Source organism: Lissotriton helveticus, chromosome 12 (assembly GCF_964261635.1).
Source record: "Lissotriton helveticus chromosome 12, aLisHel1.1, whole genome shotgun sequence".
Classification (NCBI taxonomy): Eukaryota; Metazoa; Chordata; class Amphibia; order Caudata; family Salamandridae; genus Lissotriton; species Lissotriton helveticus.
In genome coordinates, this window is record NC_136073.1 from 897,981,979 (window position 1) to 897,999,626 (window position 17,648).

General features: G+C 44.7%; 1 protein-coding gene across 3 annotated transcripts in view; it reads left to right on the forward strand.

Moving 5' to 3' along the window:
• The window catches only part of MOSPD3 (motile sperm domain containing 3), a 56,349-nt gene that overhangs the window by 27,117 nt on the left and 11,584 nt on the right, over nt 1-17,648 (forward strand). For all 3 annotated transcript variants that reach the window (XM_078670625.1, XM_078670623.1, XM_078670624.1), the window contains 2 exons: nt 2,430-2,647; nt 5,479-5,643. In XM_078670625.1, the coding sequence (XP_078526751.1) occupies nt 2,430-2,647; nt 5,479-5,643 (383 nt within the window). The remainder of the gene's footprint in view (nt 1-2,429; nt 2,648-5,478; nt 5,644-17,648) is intronic.

Here is a 17,648-nt window from a genome sequence, read left to right on the forward strand (position 1 = left end):
TGCCTGTGACCTCCATTGTTTGTCATTTCCTGTGACCTCCATTTCTTGTCATTTCCTGTGATCCTCCTTTTCTTATCTTGGTTGTGACCTCCATTTCTTGTCATTTCCTGTGATCCTCCCGTTCTTATCCTGCCTGTGACCTCCATTTCTTGTCATTTCCTGTGATCCTCCCGTTCTTATCCTGCCTGTGACCGCCATTTCTTGTAATTTCCATAATGCTCCTGTTCTTGTCTTGCCTGTGACCTCCATTTCCTGTCGTTTCCTGTGATGCTCCTTTTCTTATCCTGCCTGTGACCTTTATTTCTGGTCACTTCCTATGAACTTCATTTCTTGTAATTTCCTGTGATGCTCCTGTTCTCATCTTGCCTGTGACCTCCACTTCTTTTCACTTCCTGTTCTTATCCTGCCTGTGACTTCCATTTTTTGTCATTTCCCGCGACCTCCATTTCTTGTCATTTCCCGTGATGCTCCAGTTCTTATCTTGCCTGTGACCTACATTTCTTGTCATTTCCAGTGATCCTACTGTTCTTATCCTTCCTGTGACCTCCATTTCTTGTCACTTCCTGTTATGTTCCTGTTTTTATCCTGCCTGTGACCTCCATTTTTTGTCATTTCATGTGATGCTCCTGTTCTCATTTTGCCTGTGACCTCCATTTCTTATTTCCTGTGAGCCCCAGTTCTTATACTGCCTGTGACCCTCGCGTTCTGACATTGGCTGTAACCCGCATGTTATTACAACTAGAGAGGTGGCCCCACTGCCAAAGGGAACAGGGGCACTACTAAACAGTAGAGCAAATAAAACTTCCCCATGGTAATCGGTTTGTACAGGACAATTTGACTCACTTTCCTGCCAATCACACAGATTATGTAATACAACACTCAAAACTTGATGATTAGACTACAGGCAGTCTCAGCCTTCATGCAGATGGCAGCGCCAAGACGCCTGTGGGCATACACAGCACTTTACAAAATGTAAAATCAAATCAAAATCAATGTTTAACAATCTAATATAAGTTTATCCAGTTGGTCTCCATATAGTTGTTTTGCCCACTGGATTGCTTGGTGTTCGCTCTTGCAGACAGATCTACTAATTCATTTTTGTAAATGACACCAAATTATTTGCATGTGGTCCATCAGCGCTGGGGTGATCAGGGCTCACATTCATTGGTTTGTTTTGTTTGAATATTTTTAATAAGTCTGCTGTTACTACCATCAGTAATTAACATGTTAAATATTGCTGCTAAAGGCAGGAATATCACGTTCCTGGTGCAAATTCTAAAATAATCATTTCTATGGACTACAACCGCTATTTGATGTGTGCGGAAACTTATACCAGGTTTGTACGTTGGTGATTGTAATCTCCTCTAACTCGCTTCGCCTCCTTTTTGGGGCACTTGTCCATACGGCTTTCCCACTTGAAATATTGAGGATAAAGGATCGCTTTACACAGTCCCAAAAATAATAATGTGATTGAAAGGGTGGAAATGAGCCCTGGAAACAAAAGCGCAGATCTCCCCCAAAGACCTGTGGGTGAATGTAAGAGGCACCTCACCCATTGGTGAACAAACCGAGATTTACACTTTGTAGATAGTTTAGAAAATCCACACCCAAAGTGCTGAAGTTCTACATGGGTAGTAACTCTGAAACATAAAAGTTATGGGTAGAGTGCTTGCCAAAGTCTCCGGGACTGGCAGTCCCACGGGCTGCATTTTAGTAAATCATTCTTCACTCGTGGCACTCCAGGGCAAGACATCTCAGTTGGTTCTGACCCAAAATGAAGAGTCCAGCCCGAACTGCCCAGCCAGGTCCCCTCTGAAAGGGAACGCGTCACAGCAGACACTTTCAGCCTTGTTGAACCTCCTCTCTGATCAGTAGCTTGGGTCATGTGGCAGAGTGAGCACAAGACCCACTTCTGGGCATTGCCTCCACTGTTAGGGTGTCTCATTCAAACCCAAATGTGACTGCTGGAATGTTTGCAAAAGTTTCAGCCACTGGCAAATACCCAGGCCACGTTCCAGGAGAAGTCAAACATTGTAATGATCAATTTGTTTACAATGACCCTCTTGAGAATTGGTGATGGAATACACTGGTTTTAATCTGTGAATGTTATGTTGAGAAATGCAGTGTTCCCGTGTCCCTAGATAAGGTTAACACATCCTTACTAAAAGTATTCTGTAGGGAGCTGATTCTGTTCACCTCGAGGTGTAAATAGCTGATGACTTAATGTGGGGCGTTGTAGTGGCCCAGGAGATATTCTGTCCGAGATTAACCAGCAGTTGGTGTCATTCATTGGGTAGCGTGTTGTAAAATAGTTCATTTGCGGATTGTTACTGTATGTGCATTAGATACATTCATTGTAGGCTTGGAGGAGCACAAAGTTGCAATATGTTAACACTGACTGAACAGACTACCTCTCATGTCTTCCACAGTGTTGTGCGGCACAAGGACATTAGTGCCCGCTACTATGGCACGCCGGACAAGTTTCGAATAGAAGTATCTGAAGAAGGAAGTCGGAGGAACGTGGGCCGGAAGGAGATCATCGCAGTTCTTCACCCGACGAAGAGGGAGCAGGGTCCCACCGTTCAGGGAAGGCCTCTAAGAGACAGTATACCATGGCATCCGCCGCACATTCTCCCAGTGCAGCAAAGTAAGCATAGCCAGTGGGAGCAGCGCCGCCTGCAGCCATACACGCTGCTGTATGTGTGTGAAGCATAGCCGGCAACCAACCAGCGAGCACATTGCATGACGCATACAGCCTACAGACATTCAGACATCTAGGTGTGTGATAAGCAGAGTTGGCAGTTAGTCAAGGAGCGGAGTGTGGGAACAGCACTTCCTGCCCCCATACATGGTACTGAATGTGTGTGAAGTATACAGGCGCTTGCTGCCAGACTCATTCGAAGAGCCAGGTCTTGAGTCCTTTCCTGAAGTTGGCGAGTGAGGGTGCCGTGTAGAGCCGGAGGGTGTTCCAGGATTTTGGTGGCCAGGTGGGAGAAAGATCTTCCTCTGTTGCGGCAAATGCGGGGATCTCTGTAGGGCAAGGTGTGCGGAGCGGAGGTTCCTGGGTGATCGGTGCTAGTGTAGTTGGTGGTTCGTGTAGGTGGGTCCTTGGTCGTGGAGGGATTTGTTGGCATGGGTCAGGAGCTTGAAGTGGCAACTCTTCTGAAATGTAAGCCAGAGGAGGCTCTTCAGGTCCTGGGTGATGTGGGTTATCTTGGGCAGGTTGAGGATCAGTCTGGCCGCTGTGTTTGATTGAAGTCTTTGCATGAGGTTGAAGGTGGTCCCTGCATAGAGTGTGTTGCCGTAGTCTAGTTGGCTGGTTATGAGGGCCTGCATTTCCCTCTTCCTGGTATTGATGGGAAGCCACTTGAAAATCTTGCGAAGCATGCAGAGCGTGTGGAAGCAGGCTGAGGAGATGGCGTGTCATAGATAGTTTGCTGTCGAGGACGATGCCAAGGTTGCAGGTGTGGTCTTCTGGCGTGGGATTGGGTCCGAGTTCTGAAGGCCACAAGGAGACATCCCAGAGGGCAGTGTGTTTGCCAAAGATGAGGACTTTCATCTTGTCGGTGTTGAGCTTGAGGCTGTTTTCCTTCTTCCAGGCTGATATGCTTTTCATGCAGTTGTGGAAGTTAGCCTTCACCGTGATGGTGTCGGCTAAGAGTGATAGTATTAGCTGGGTGTCGTTGGCGTGGGAGATGATGTTGTGCGATCTTACGATGTCTGTGAGTGATGACATGTTGATGTTGAAGAGCAGTGGGCTAAGGGATGAGTCCTGGGGAATGCCGCATATGCTGTGCTTGGCTTGCGATGTGAAGGGGTAGTTGGACTTTGTAGGTGAGTCCCATGTGGAAGGATGCCATTTATCTGAGCATGTCGTCTTTGATGCCGACCTGGTGTAACGGTTTGATGAGTGTGTGGTGGGAAAGGCTGCAGAGAGGTCAAGTAGGATCAGGGCGGGTTATCCTCCTCTGTCCAGTAATGTGCGGATGTCGTCTGATGCGGCAGTCAGGGCTGAGTCGGTGCTGTGGTTGGCTCTGAAGCCTGATTGTGAGGGGTCCAGTATTGCAAGGGTTATTTTGCATAATTTGGTAAGGAATTCGTTTTATATAGTGAGGCCTGCCCGACTAACTTGCTGCACTCATTTGATGTTCTGGAGTTTATACATCCGTGGGGCATGGAACCCTCAGCTTTAGGTAGAAGCCCACACATGGGACGCACAGGGGGTTGGTGGGTGGGATTGTTTACTACTGCAATCAATGTCATCCCAGGATCAAGATTGGGGGTTTTGCTGTTTTTTTATTTTAATCGGGAGCTAGCAGCGTTTTGCTTGGGGCGTGGGTTTCTCAGGGCAAGACACCAACCGTGTTTGAAAAGAGACATTAGGTTGTAAGTTGCACCAACTTTCACAGTTACATGACATCATGTCAACCCCTGGTTATACTAAGTATGGGGAGGGTGATTTTTTTTCAATCTGTGCCAAGCACATCCGAAATCTCGGGTAATTTCTTCATTTTTCGCTCTTTTGTGTCCATCTGTCCTGGATTTGATAAAAAGGCTCAAGCATTCCTCTTTCCGATGCAGTGAGGAATACTGGGGCGGCCCAGCACTGTCGGGGGCAGGGCAATGTTATTACCCTGTTGGTAAGTACTTAACTCAGTACTTTACGCTGCCCAGCCTCTGATAGCAAGGGCCTTATGTGTGGCACCTGCTTTGTAGAGCGCCATGAGGACCTCGATGCTTCTCTTGCATCCAGACTTCCTTGCTGGAGCTCATTCTGGTGCTTGTGTAATGTCATTACCTTAATGGACTTATCATTAAGGTAATTGCACTGCACAGCCCCTCACAGTGTGCCTGATAACAACTGTGTTGGGCATTGAGCATAGCCTTTCTATGAGCAAAGTAAGTCCTGTTCTGCTGTTCAGACAGGAAAAGACTCATGTCCCTCCCCCCCCAGCAAACCCCCACCCACCACTAACATCCGTTCACTGGGTGCTGCCTCCCAGCCAGAGCTCCAGAAATGTGGCTTTGACAAAATGCCTTTCAATCAGGATGTTATTGTGTTTTGACTCACTCTAGTATACGCTAAAGGTAGACACATCACATCATTTTCAAACATTAGCAATTATGTTTTGAATCAAAGCTTAAAGTTTGGCAGGAAGGAGACATGAAGTACACAAAATGTATAGCATTGGCTGCGTCAGGTATGTAAAGTCTGAATTAATTTTATTGAAATTCTCTGTTGCCCGTCTCTCCCACATAAGACCTGTTACTGAACCCCTGTTTCATTTGAGCATTTAATCAGCGGGTATCATACGGTGTGGTTAATGTTTCCATCTCATAAGGCACACATATTTATTCTTGTTGCAGCAGTAAGATTTTTTTTGGAAGGATCACATTCTGTGTCCTTGTGGTGAATGCTTCTGTTGTTCTGTTACAGGACTGATCCCCTGACACTCTCTCTCTTTTCCTTCTGCACAGCGCCCGTCCGTCCTCTGTCGCCAGCCCTCTTCACTCTCTACATATTGGTGGGGATTGCCTGCATGGCCTTCCTGATGTTGCCCCTCCAGGGTGAGATGAGTACCCTCGTGCCAGAAAACTTCCATGTCACCGTTATACAGAAGCTGGTGTCTGCCTACGTGTTGGGTAAGAATCCATGGTCCCTGTGGGAGAGGGAAGATCCGTAGGCTCCCCGGATATATAGGGGTTCTCGCTGTAAGCCATGCTTCTTGCATGGCTGATGGGAATGCCATGAAGGCTTGGGCACAAGGGACATTGTAAATGTTTTAAGAAAGCCTTGAGAGGAAAGGGTTTGCAGGTGGAGTGACTGGGTTCGTTGTGAAGTGAGCAGTAATGATTATTGTGTACCTCCTGAATGAGGGCAGAATATAAGTCATGAACCCCAGCAGTGTGTAGCTTGCATCCTTCAATGACTGCAAACAATTACAGTTCTGTAAGCAGTAACATTGGGCTTACATTAGACTCTCAGACCATTGTGGACTCTTCCCATAGGGCCCTGTGTTAAGGATTGCAGCAGAACAACAAGTTACTTACCTTTGCAAACCTTCTTTCTGATAGAGAGTTCCGCTCTTACAGGTTCCTTACGTTAACCCCTTCTAGGTCTCAGACTGGATTCAGGATCTTTATGCTGCCATAGCCCATCATCTGTGTCTGTACAAACCACATTTGAAACTGTAGCCACGCATATTCTAATAGTGACGTTATCCTTGGTTAGGTCATGCTTGCTGGTGTCAGTGACGTCTTATCCAATCTTATTTCTGCTTTGGGTTCCCTCCCACCCCCTAGTCGAGGCAGATGTGCAGCAGACTCAAAACGCGACCATATAAGCTGCAATCTAATAATTTTAGAAATGAAACCCTTGGGAAGGAAGGTCGGGGCTGTAACGACCCTGGGGGAGCTAAATCATTCATAAGAAAGAACATAACCAAACATAAACAAATTGTTCTAGTGGATGGCTACTCATTCACGTTCTTTATTTGAGCCACTCCCAAAGCATCTGTTCCTCAGGTAAATCGGAATACGTCTGAAATCACACAAAAAAGGACAGGAAAATAGCCCTACTGCAGCAGGACTGCTCAAAAGGGACTGAGAGGCCTTCTAGAAAGGAACCCCTTTCATAGAGTGGACCCTGGACCCTGTATCACATTTCGGTTTAGTCTTTTCAAATAGGAGGGGGGTGGGCTACACTGCAGCACTCATTTTGCCCCGATGCATCATAATAAATGCAGTGCATGATAACACTTTCTTCGGTTTAGTCTTACCTGCAGGTTTGTAAAGTGCATGATTGCCAAAGATATCCATCTAGAGTTAGTCTTTGTGTGTGTGTGTGTGTGTGTGTGTGTGTACATTCATTTTTAACTTACTACTGTCATCAATCTAGATATGTGCCCTTGGAATGTGAAACCAATATGATGCCATAGACACAAGACTGATCTTTTTATCTCCCAACCTGGTCTGAGAAGGAATCGCCGTGGGCAGTTTGGTATCCAGAATCACTCCTATACACCGGATTCAGTTTGGGTAAAGTTTGTCCGGAAAGGAGTTTTAGCCCTCGCTAAGCAGATATCCACCTATGGATATAGAAAACAGCCCCGATGATGGAGACGAGCAATCACCACAACCTTCACTTCTGGAATGCCTTTTGTGTGGGCAGACAACCTGAAAGGGAGAACTTTGAACTACACCAAATATCTCCCACAGTAAACCATAGATATTTCCTGTGCTCTACCAAGGTTGGTCATAGACATAGTCATCCTGGAGACCCAGAGAAACCAGACAATCCTGCTGCTGAAGGGACTGCAGAACTTGCTGCAAAGTCAACATTTTGACCCTCTGCTCTTTTATAAAGTTTTCAGATAAAGAACTTGACAAAGACCTCTGTATTTTTGGGTGGCTGATGAAGATAGCTGGAGTAACATCCTTGCTCATTTGCAATTGAGGAGCATTCTCTACGGCCTCTTTCTGAGAATATCTCTATCTCACTGTTTGTGTGTGGGGGTAGACAATCGCCTCATCTCGGAATCTGTACAACCCAGCGCATTAAGGACCATGTGTGGAAGAAAGATGCCACTAGTCCCTTCACTGGAGAGTCCTCTGTAGGATTAATTAAAGTCTCAACAGATTTCACTTCTGCAGTAATCAAAGGAGCTGCAGTGGATGCTGCTTTTTGGCATTGTTGACCATCACTCCAGCCTCCATGGGACTAAGGACCTATGCTGCGGTTGATGTTGGGAAGGAAGGACAGGCTGATATCAGCATCCTGGTAGCTGGAACCTCTAAAGCAGCTATGCTGCTGGTGGAACTTCCTTACTGGCCAACCTCCTCTTGACTCACCTAATATCACTTTAAACAGAAATCTAGTTTCCGTCCAGATAATCCCTGCCTGTCAAAAGGTATGCCAAACAGTGGTGCTTAAACATCATTGCAAAATACAGTGGTACACATCCAATAATTCTCCGGCAGTAGTACATTAGATCTTCCTGCAGTTCTTAAAGTATCTACGCCAGCCTCCATTGTTTGTTTCACCACACCAAATGAAATGGCCTAATTGCAGAACAGCTTGAAGCAAATATCTACATGGCGAGGTAATCCAGTTATTTGTATTGAGCCATGTTTTCCATGACACAGACAGCAGGCACCAAATGGTTAGGACAAGAAAATTCTAACTTTCTAAAAACGCAATTTTGGCAATTGTGACTTAAATTCAGACTTCACCATTAAAAAGGATTTTAAATTACAATTCATCCGAGTCTAAACTTAACATCCCAATCTATTCCCCATCAAGTGTTAGCACTTATTAAATGTAGTAAGGTAACCCAGTGCTATCCAATGGGCTTACAGTAGTGAACAACGACTTTAGGAGTTTTTAACTACCAGGACATGTAACACTTAAAATCGCATGTCATGCGTTTTAAATACAATGCACCCAGCCCTGTGGGCTTAGGCGTTACTTACATATGTTAAAACGGAAAGTTTAAGCCTGGTAAAAGGTTGATTGTAACTAGTTAAATTGGCAGTTTAAAACTGCACTAAAGACTGCAGTGGCTGGCCTGAGACATATTTAAAGTCCTACTTTAGTAGGTGGCACGATACAGTACCATATACTATGGACCTACAAGTAAATTAAATATGTCAATCAGACATAGGTCAATTTTACCAGGTTGTAGGGAGAGAACACAAGCAGTCTGTGCACTTTACCACTGCTAACCAGTGCTAGAGTCCTATTGCCAACAAAAACGAAATTCAGGAAACAGGAAGGGTGAAGACAAAAAGTTTGGGGGAATACCACCCACTGATGACCGGTCTAACAGGTGTACCACAGCTAAAAGTAGGGAGAACTACCCACCCTCATGGGAGGTGTCATTACTAAGGCAGAATAACTTGGAAAGACTATCAGCATTAACGTGGGCAGACCCCAGTCGGTGCTCCATCTTGAAGTCCATTCCCTGTAGGTTGATGGACTACCTCAACAGTTTGGGATTCTTACCCTTCATCTACTTTAGCCATATGAGAGGCCTTTGTTCTGTCTGAACCTGGAAGGGACTCTGAAACAAGTATGTCCTCAGATTCTACAGTGCCCAGACCACAGCAATAGGCTCCCTCTCAATTGCACTCCACCTCTATTCCCTGGGAAGTAACCTCCTACTGAAGAAGATTACACGTTGGTCTAGGCCCTCTTTATTTAGCTGCGAGAACACAGATCTTATGCAATGCTCCAAGGCATCTATCTGTATTATAAGCTTCCTGGAGAATTCCGGGGCTTTGAATACTAGTGATGTATACATGGCCTCCTTCAGGGTATCAAAAGACTTTTTGGCAGGCCTCTTTTCAGATCACTGAAGGGTGGGGTGAGCATTAATCTTTGCAAATTAATTGAGCCCCCTATATTCCACATAGAACCTGAGTTCTGGAGCGGTGCCCCGTGGATCAGCTTTGGGTACCAGCACCACTGGGCTGGGTCAAGGGCTACTGGAGTAGTGCTGGCTCTCATCCTGTCAGACAGTCTGTAAAGTTTATTTGGGCAAGACCCAGTAGGAAGGGCCCTGTAGCACTGGGGAACCATCAAGACACAGGTTGCCCCAGGCGCTGGAACTTTAGGCTCACTGTACAGGAGATCATTCTTCCAGTAAATCATGTGATCTTCAAGGGTGTCCCCAGCTGTCTGGACCTCTGCCTGCTGCCTCAGGCCTGGGCACACCTTTTGAGCTCTACAGAACCCCTCCTGTAATAGTCCACCTTCAGCTTGCCAACCAGCCAGCTCTGGCATATATCACAGGGCAGCAATGTCCTTACCTGTGGGTTATGGGGCAGTGCCTCAGGCTCAGACTCCTCCCGGACCACACCCCTTGCCCTTCCTCTTCGTAGCAGCTCCCTGGATCATTATTTCAGGCTCCAGGCCTCCTTGAATACCCTCTTGGGCTGGAAGCATTGGTATGCATCTGGGCTTTTGGCACCATCTGCCACCCAGGAATTCTAGGGTATCCTCTGCAATGCTAAGAAGGGCAACCTCCCCTCCAAGTGGTACACTAGTCAACCCTGGGGTCTGCCCACATGTGGGAGGCTGTGCCCTCTTAGGGAATTTGGCGTCTCCCATCATCTGCCCATGTTGGTACCACTCATAGCATTTGGAGTTGAATTGTCCTGACTTCTTCTTGGGAAACCCACTTTTCTTGTGGTCAGATTGTTTAATGGGTTTCTTTCCCCTGTGAGCTGTTTTGGGTGCCTTTAGAGAACCTATTATTTATATTTTTCTCCCCCACTCTTTCTTCTGTTGGGGTCCCTGTACACCCTTTGGGTGACCCCTCCCCACCCCCCAGATACCTTCTTATTGACCCTGGTGATGAGCCAGCGGTCCGCCTCCTTAGCAAGCTCCCTAGGGTTAGCAAGCTCACTATCCAGTAGGGGTTGGCGCAGCTCTTCAAAACAAAGACTGAACATGTGCTCTCTGGCACGTCTCCTTGTGGTCACTGTCATCACAGCCCTTCATCCAACCCTACACTGCCTTGCAGATGTGATCCACATAATCCACCCGGTACTGTTGGGACAGCTTCTGGCTATCTCTAAACTTCTGCCTATACTTTTCAAGGATGAGCCTATACTTCTGAAAGGGCTTCCTTCATGAGGGAGATACCTCATCCTGTCTCCTTTCCCTAGGGACATCAGTGCACCATTCCCATCATTTGGAATGTGCTTCCAGAGGCTGGCTCCCTAATCTTCCTCTGGGACACTGTGCATCTCCAAGGCATCCTCATAGGCCTCAAACCACTTGTCAGTGTCTTCAACTACAACAAAGTTCAGCAGCAGGTCTTTGAGGATATGGATCCTTCTGTCCCCACCTTCAGCCTCACTTCACAAGCCACTCTCCTTTCCTCAAAGGCCAGGTTATTCTCATCTAAGGCCTACTGTGGTGCAGCCTCCTCCATTTTGAGCTTGGTCAGCTGTAGCTGGAACTCCCTCTCAGCTTTCCTGTCCGACAGCTTCTCAGGGGACAGGCTGTGGGAGGATACACTGCTCTCTGCCCTGGCAGGTGGGCCTCACTCTTGTGGACAAATGGGCCTACTGCTGCTGCAGCTCATGGCCTGTGGCCAGGCCATCCTCCTCCTACAACGCTGAGTCCATAGGCTCCTCAGGACCATCCTCTTCTTGTTCCTCTGGGGTGCTCTCCACCCTTCTTACTTCCTCAAAGGCTTGGAGGGCTACCTGAAGGTCCAATTTGGTGACCTTCTTTCTAACATTAAGCCCCCCTTCCTTGTGAAGCCTTTGCACCGCTGCCCTACTAATGTTATCAATGCTTATCAGCTTCAACTCATTTGTACAAAACTGATAGGAGGTATACTTAAATTTGGAAAAAGGAAATATTGGAAAGTACCTCTTTTTGCATGGTTAGCCCCTACTTTCTACCTGGTGTGATTTCGAACTGTAAGGGTTTGGGGTCCCTGATAACTAGGTTCCCTGTGCCAGATCACTTTCACCAAAACTGTATCATGATTGGCACAACTTCAGTTACCCTTACAAGTACCTAGTAAATGGTACTCCTGGTACCTAGGGCATGGATACTGAAGAGGGTTCTCTGCGGCTGCAGCACTGGTTGTGCCACCCCAGAGACCCCTCTCCAAGGCTATGCACTCTGCCATTGCAGGCTGCGTGTCTTGGTGAACGAAAATCCGAAGAGTCGACATGGCACACAGCCATGTGTATGTGTGTTTCAGAAAAAGATATGCCTGAATCCCTATGCGCACTGTTAGTGGTTTATGACTTATCAAGTTGATCAATGTATACACAAAACACAATATTTTCGTTTCTTTTATATTTTTCAAATATTCCATGTATTTTACAGAATTTCGCAATTCAAAAACAGTATTGCATCATTAGTACAAAAGTACATTATCCAACGTTTCTTGTGGATTCAACTTGATTCTTATGCCGTCCTATGCATTTTGGGACATTGGTCCCTTCCTCAGGGGCCTCTGTATTTAACAACAAAAATTATTTTGTCAACTAAAACTTCACGTCTCAACCAAGGAAACAAGTTCGTCTGATAAAGTGATATCTTATCTAATTTTACGTATGTGGGGACTCGTACAAATTTACCAGCATCATATTTATCCCATCAGTGATCATCTATAACATGGTGACATATACCAAACTGTTGTATAGCGTTTTAGGACCCTAGTGTAATTTTCCCGTTTCATGCCCTTATATAGGTATAATTCACATTACCCTTATATAGGCATAGAAAGCATAACCATATTTAGACATAGCCCATCCAGTCCAAATACGGCATGGCTACTTCCACAAAGCCACAACGATTTCTTGGAAAACTCGGCTTCAGCAGTCAGGGACATCCCCTTTCTTGAATATTGATTTGTCCAAGAAATCATGGCGTTTTCAAAGAACTACCGTTCTTTGGTGATGTTATTATGTCCGACCTTTTGTCAATCCAGGCACCTTCAAGGTATAAATATGCCTAGCAAACACACAGTGGTTTGGAGCAGTTCGACTATCTACTTGCCCGACGTATCTCGCTACAGCAAGTGCCGAAGGAAGCCGACCCTCCAGCTGACGCACTGACAGAGAGGCTGCCTTTCTCTCGCTGAGAATCCAGCTCCAGTGTTTCCAAGCTCCCCTTGCGGGGTGTTGGGAAATCGAGTCCGGAGACAGAGATACCAGACTTCCTTCATTCTAAACCAAGGTATGGAGCTGATTACACCCTAAGAGAAATCTTGGATAGATTCTTGGCAAAGAAAACTAAACCTATGCTACACCATACTTTCTTCTTCCCTCGTACTAGACTTAGGTTAGGTACATCGGGGTAGGCGTATTTTAGAAACTCCAGTTGAGTACTTTTAGTCTTTGTTATTTATGTATGTATTTTATGGCTTAGAAACCACACCATGCTTTTACAGTATTATTTCATAATACTCTTCTTGCTGTACGCATTATACTTTACAGCCAGTATTACGATTGTAGCAGTTCGTTTCTTCTGCATGAGAAAGAAGACTGTTCAATAAATACTTTTATTGAAAACGCTCGTCTCTCTATTTCTCTGCACCTCGGGTGAAACGAAGCATGCATGATTGACTGAGTAAAATATCTATCTATTGTTCCCACGACTCTGAAGATCAGTTTTATTCTTGGGGAAACAAAGTTGTCATGTTTATGCGGTTGGCAGAAACTAATCCCTTCTTGCGTATTCGAGAACGTTTCTAGTGACCTCTGAGCTAGCTGGCACTCACAATTAAGTCTAATATATTCGATAGAGACTCAGTCGACCTAAGTCCTACGTCACATCTATAGGATATATTATTCCAATGCGCAGAGCCTATTGGGAATATAGGAACTACACTGCGCAATTTCAAGGTGCAATTACCTGGCCCATATTGCGTAAATCATTAAACTTTTGTCACCGCGTATCAGCTTCGGTGAATAATCTATACTGCAATTTATTCACAATTAAGGCTCCCAGTTTTCCTTTTTACTGATTTTTAAAGATAAATGTAGACAGAAAAAATGTGTTTCCTGTCTTTATTTATTTTGAAAAGTAGAAAAATACTTAAAATTGTGCTTCTAACGAGTGACTTTCCATGCTCCTTGTTGTGAATTTTAAGACAACATTTAGATAGCATGAGGAATAAAAAAAATAGGTAAAGATATCTTTTAATGCAGGCAGATAGTAAAATACATGTTTGGTAAATTGCTAATAATTTCCTGTGGGTGTAGTGTTGTACTATATTTGGCTGCTGAATTTTCTAAAACGCAACAGACATCAAAGTACGAGTGCATGTTAGTCAGTTAAATAAAAGTGGAAATGTACCAATTTTGACTACACTTATTCGCAAACCACAACATGTAATATGGATAAATACTAATAAGATTGGCAAAAAATAAATATGAATAAATACATACGGAAATGTTAAAAAAATGAATACCATAAAACCAGGAGCCCAGCTCACAATCTAAGTGGAATCTTCAATAGCTTCCATCATAACCAGACATCGTCCAAACCTTCCTGTGAAATAACAGTCCACTGTACAAAGAATTCACTGTAATTGTGTACCTTACATCGCACTCTTCACATCCATACCATAAATTCCAACGTGATTCCCACGAACCACTCGTTGCAATCCGCTTATTCTCTTTTCAAACTTCAACACCAAAAGCAAACTCCATGTACCGCTCTATGTACCAACACTAGTTCTAGTGTCTACTTCCAACATCTCTTCTATTGCACCTAGCAGGTGCTCCCCTACATCACGTTGCTCTGGCGGTTCTCTGTTGGCATGAGTAACCACTTGCTTCTACCCTTCCTCTTTTCAAAGGACACCCTTCATGCGTGCCCGATTCTGGCTTCTTCCGTCTACGACACTAATCTTCCGCGGCGCTTGTGTAGCGGACATCTTTTCATGATGATTATACGGAAAATCACCTCAACCGTATGGCAATGTGACACACATACGCCTCAGTTACCTCGTGCCTTCCTCAATTGTTTGTTGCTACAAAACCGAATAATCACATGCCCAAAACATTTCTGTGCCTTTTATCCCACTTTATCACAAACCATGTTCTTTTTGAGCATCAGTGAGGTCATTAACAGGAACTATATCACAGTGTGCATTGTCTATGTGGATGTGACATTCTGTTGCTTTTTCATGATCACCGAGCTTTGTACATCTTCATAGCTGTGTTCAACATAACATCATTTGTATAGTTTACATGAATACACATCCTTACTCCTGTACATCTAATCCGCTGTGTACTGCTCTATTATCCCCAATGTTGCTGTATTTCTCGTGGTGAGCCTAATGTTTCATGGATGTGGACTCAATGATGTAATTTTATATTATTTTAAATGTGTTATACCAAACAGCTCATGTTCATCTCGTCAATGAGACCAAATGTCATCATGGTGTTACATATTTTTTATCCAAAAAATGTCATTTTGTTGTAACGTCTTGGTAGGATCAGTGCCTTCTTTGATGGTTACTACTTCCAGTATTAAGAACCTACGATGAACAATGTTGTGGTGTTTTTCTAACCAATGTTCCACTAAAGTAGAATTAGTGTTCTTGTTCCTAATCATGCTCTTATGTCCAGTGAATCCTAATCTTTATTTTTCTCTCAGTTTTGCCACTATACATCATTTGCATGGGCATTCTATGCAATGTATCACGTTGGCTGTATTACAATTCGCTGAATGTTTGTGTCACCGATTCACCAGCCCTTGGATGGGTGATAATGTTGCCCATGATTACATTATTGCAATGTATACAATTTTTACATTTCTTTGTGCCTTTCATACTTGTGTACGGAGATCTTGTTTTTTTAATGACAAGCTTCACTTCATCCTCTTCAGGTTGAGTTTCTTGTCACAGTTTAGTTTGTGTTGTTAATGACTCTTTAGACTGTTGTTCATATCGCTGTGGAGCATGTGTACTGTTAATGGTAGTTCAAGGTCAGTTTTATGTTGTTCAAGTTGCTGTTCATGTCCATGTTGAGTGAGTGTGTGCTCTGTTGATGGTTGTTTAAGCTGCGATTCGTATCTGACAGAGACTTCTAGCTGCAGATTTCTTACCTTAGAATTATCCCTAGGCGTCAGACTAGATTTAAAACCTTTTCTTGAGCAGTACCCCTGCATGGCATTAGGTGGCGTCATTCAGCTCTGCGTGGCATTGTCGGTTGCGCTGGGTGTGACATGTGCAGTGCCTATTAGTGTTTCAAGATATTGTGTGATTTTATTGAACTAACAATAAATACCATGCACATATCCTACCCAGTTTGCAAGAAGAAGAGGGCTGTCATAAGGCAAAGCGAAAGAAAACACAAAAGTACAAAAATACTAATTTCAGACACTCACTCCTTATGTTCCACCTATAAGGGTGGGACATAAGGAGTTCAGCTCATCCTTTATCTTGGTTAAGGCTGAAAAACCACCAAGCAGAGTGGATGGAGTGTTCATTTTATACAAAAGATTCACAAGGTAACTTGAAAATTACTTTTTCTTATTATTACTAGGTACTATTTATAAGATAAGTGCAAATGTACATCTGTATCAGCCGCATTCTCTCCCCAGGTGGATATGAAATCACGACTCTCCAGTCTTTCCCTTTTTAAACACACAGTTCGTAAATGGGGGTTAGTGTAATTTTAATTCTGATAGATACATCTGCCAGTGAATTCCTCACCTTGTGAATATCCCCTTGCGTCAGCAACATTCGGAACCAAAACGAATTAAAAAAGGGCGGTTCAGGTTTCCGAATGTTGCTGACGCAGGGGGATATTCACAAGGTGAGGAATCCACAGGCAGATACTGTATCCACCAGAAAAAGCGTTACCGAAGGTAAGTAACTTGTTCTTTTGGGATGGGAATTCAGTGAACTTCCTTAACAGGTTCAGATAAGGGTCTCTAATCAGCGATGGTGGGATCATTGTTCACTTCTGTTTCTGATATCCTCTTCCAATGTAATCGACAGGGCAGCCTCATACATACGTTCAGTCTCTACTGTACTCCTCATGGCCAGGCGTTGAAGTGCTTCAGCCCTCATTCCGCCTGGCATTTATACCATGTTGTGTCTGCTCAGGCCGTCATTACACCTGGTGTATATGCCTGGTAGTATCTGCTCAGTCTTTATACTATGTAAAATCTGCTCAGGTCTTCATTCTGCCTGGTGTTTACACCATGTAGGATGTGCTTGGGCCGTCATTCTGCCTGTTTATACTATGTAGTAGTGACTCAGGACCTCATTTGACCTAGTTTTTATACACTGTAGTATCTGCATGGGCCCTCATTCTTCCTGCTGTTTATAGTATCTGCTCAATCCCTCATTCCGCCTGGTGTGTATAGCGTGAAGTATCTGCTTGAGCCCTCATTCTACCGGGTGTAGATATGTTATTGTATCAGCTTCGGCCCTCATTTTGCCTGGTGTTTATATACTGTAGTATCTGCATGGGCCCTCATTCTTCCTGCTGTTTATAGTATATGCTCGGGCCCTCATTCTTCCTGCTGTTTATAGTATATGCTCATTCCCTCATTCCGTCTGGAAATTATACTATGTGGGATCTGCTCGTTCCCTCATTTCGCCTGGTGTGTATTGCGTGAAGTATCTGCTTGAGCCCTCGTTCTACCTGGTGTAGATATGTTATTGTGTCAGCTTGGGCCCTCATTTTGCCTGGTTTTTATACTATGTGGTATCAGGTTGGGCTCTCAGTCTGCCTGGTGTGTATACCATGTAATATCTGCTGGGGCCCTCATTCTACCTGGTGTTTATACCATGTTGGGTCTGCTTGGGCCAAAGAAAACGCAAGGAGATGATGGACGGCGTGTTGAAACTTTTCAGACACTCACCCCAGTCACAGATCTGGGTTGAATCAATCATCGTTCTTTAGCTCACTTCACCACCCCAGTTCAGACCCAGCTATATGCAAATCAGTCTGACCCTGTGCCTCATGGGAACAGTCCAGCCCGAACTGCCAAGCCAGGTCTTCTCTGGAGAGAAAAGAAGCCCACTGGGACCGGTTTCGGGGTAACACCCTTCATCAGCCAGGCTAGCTTGAATCCAGTAGCTATTGAGCAAGGGACCCATGTCTGGTCATACCCTGCCAACTTGGGGCCAACAAAACAAACACAGGGAGAT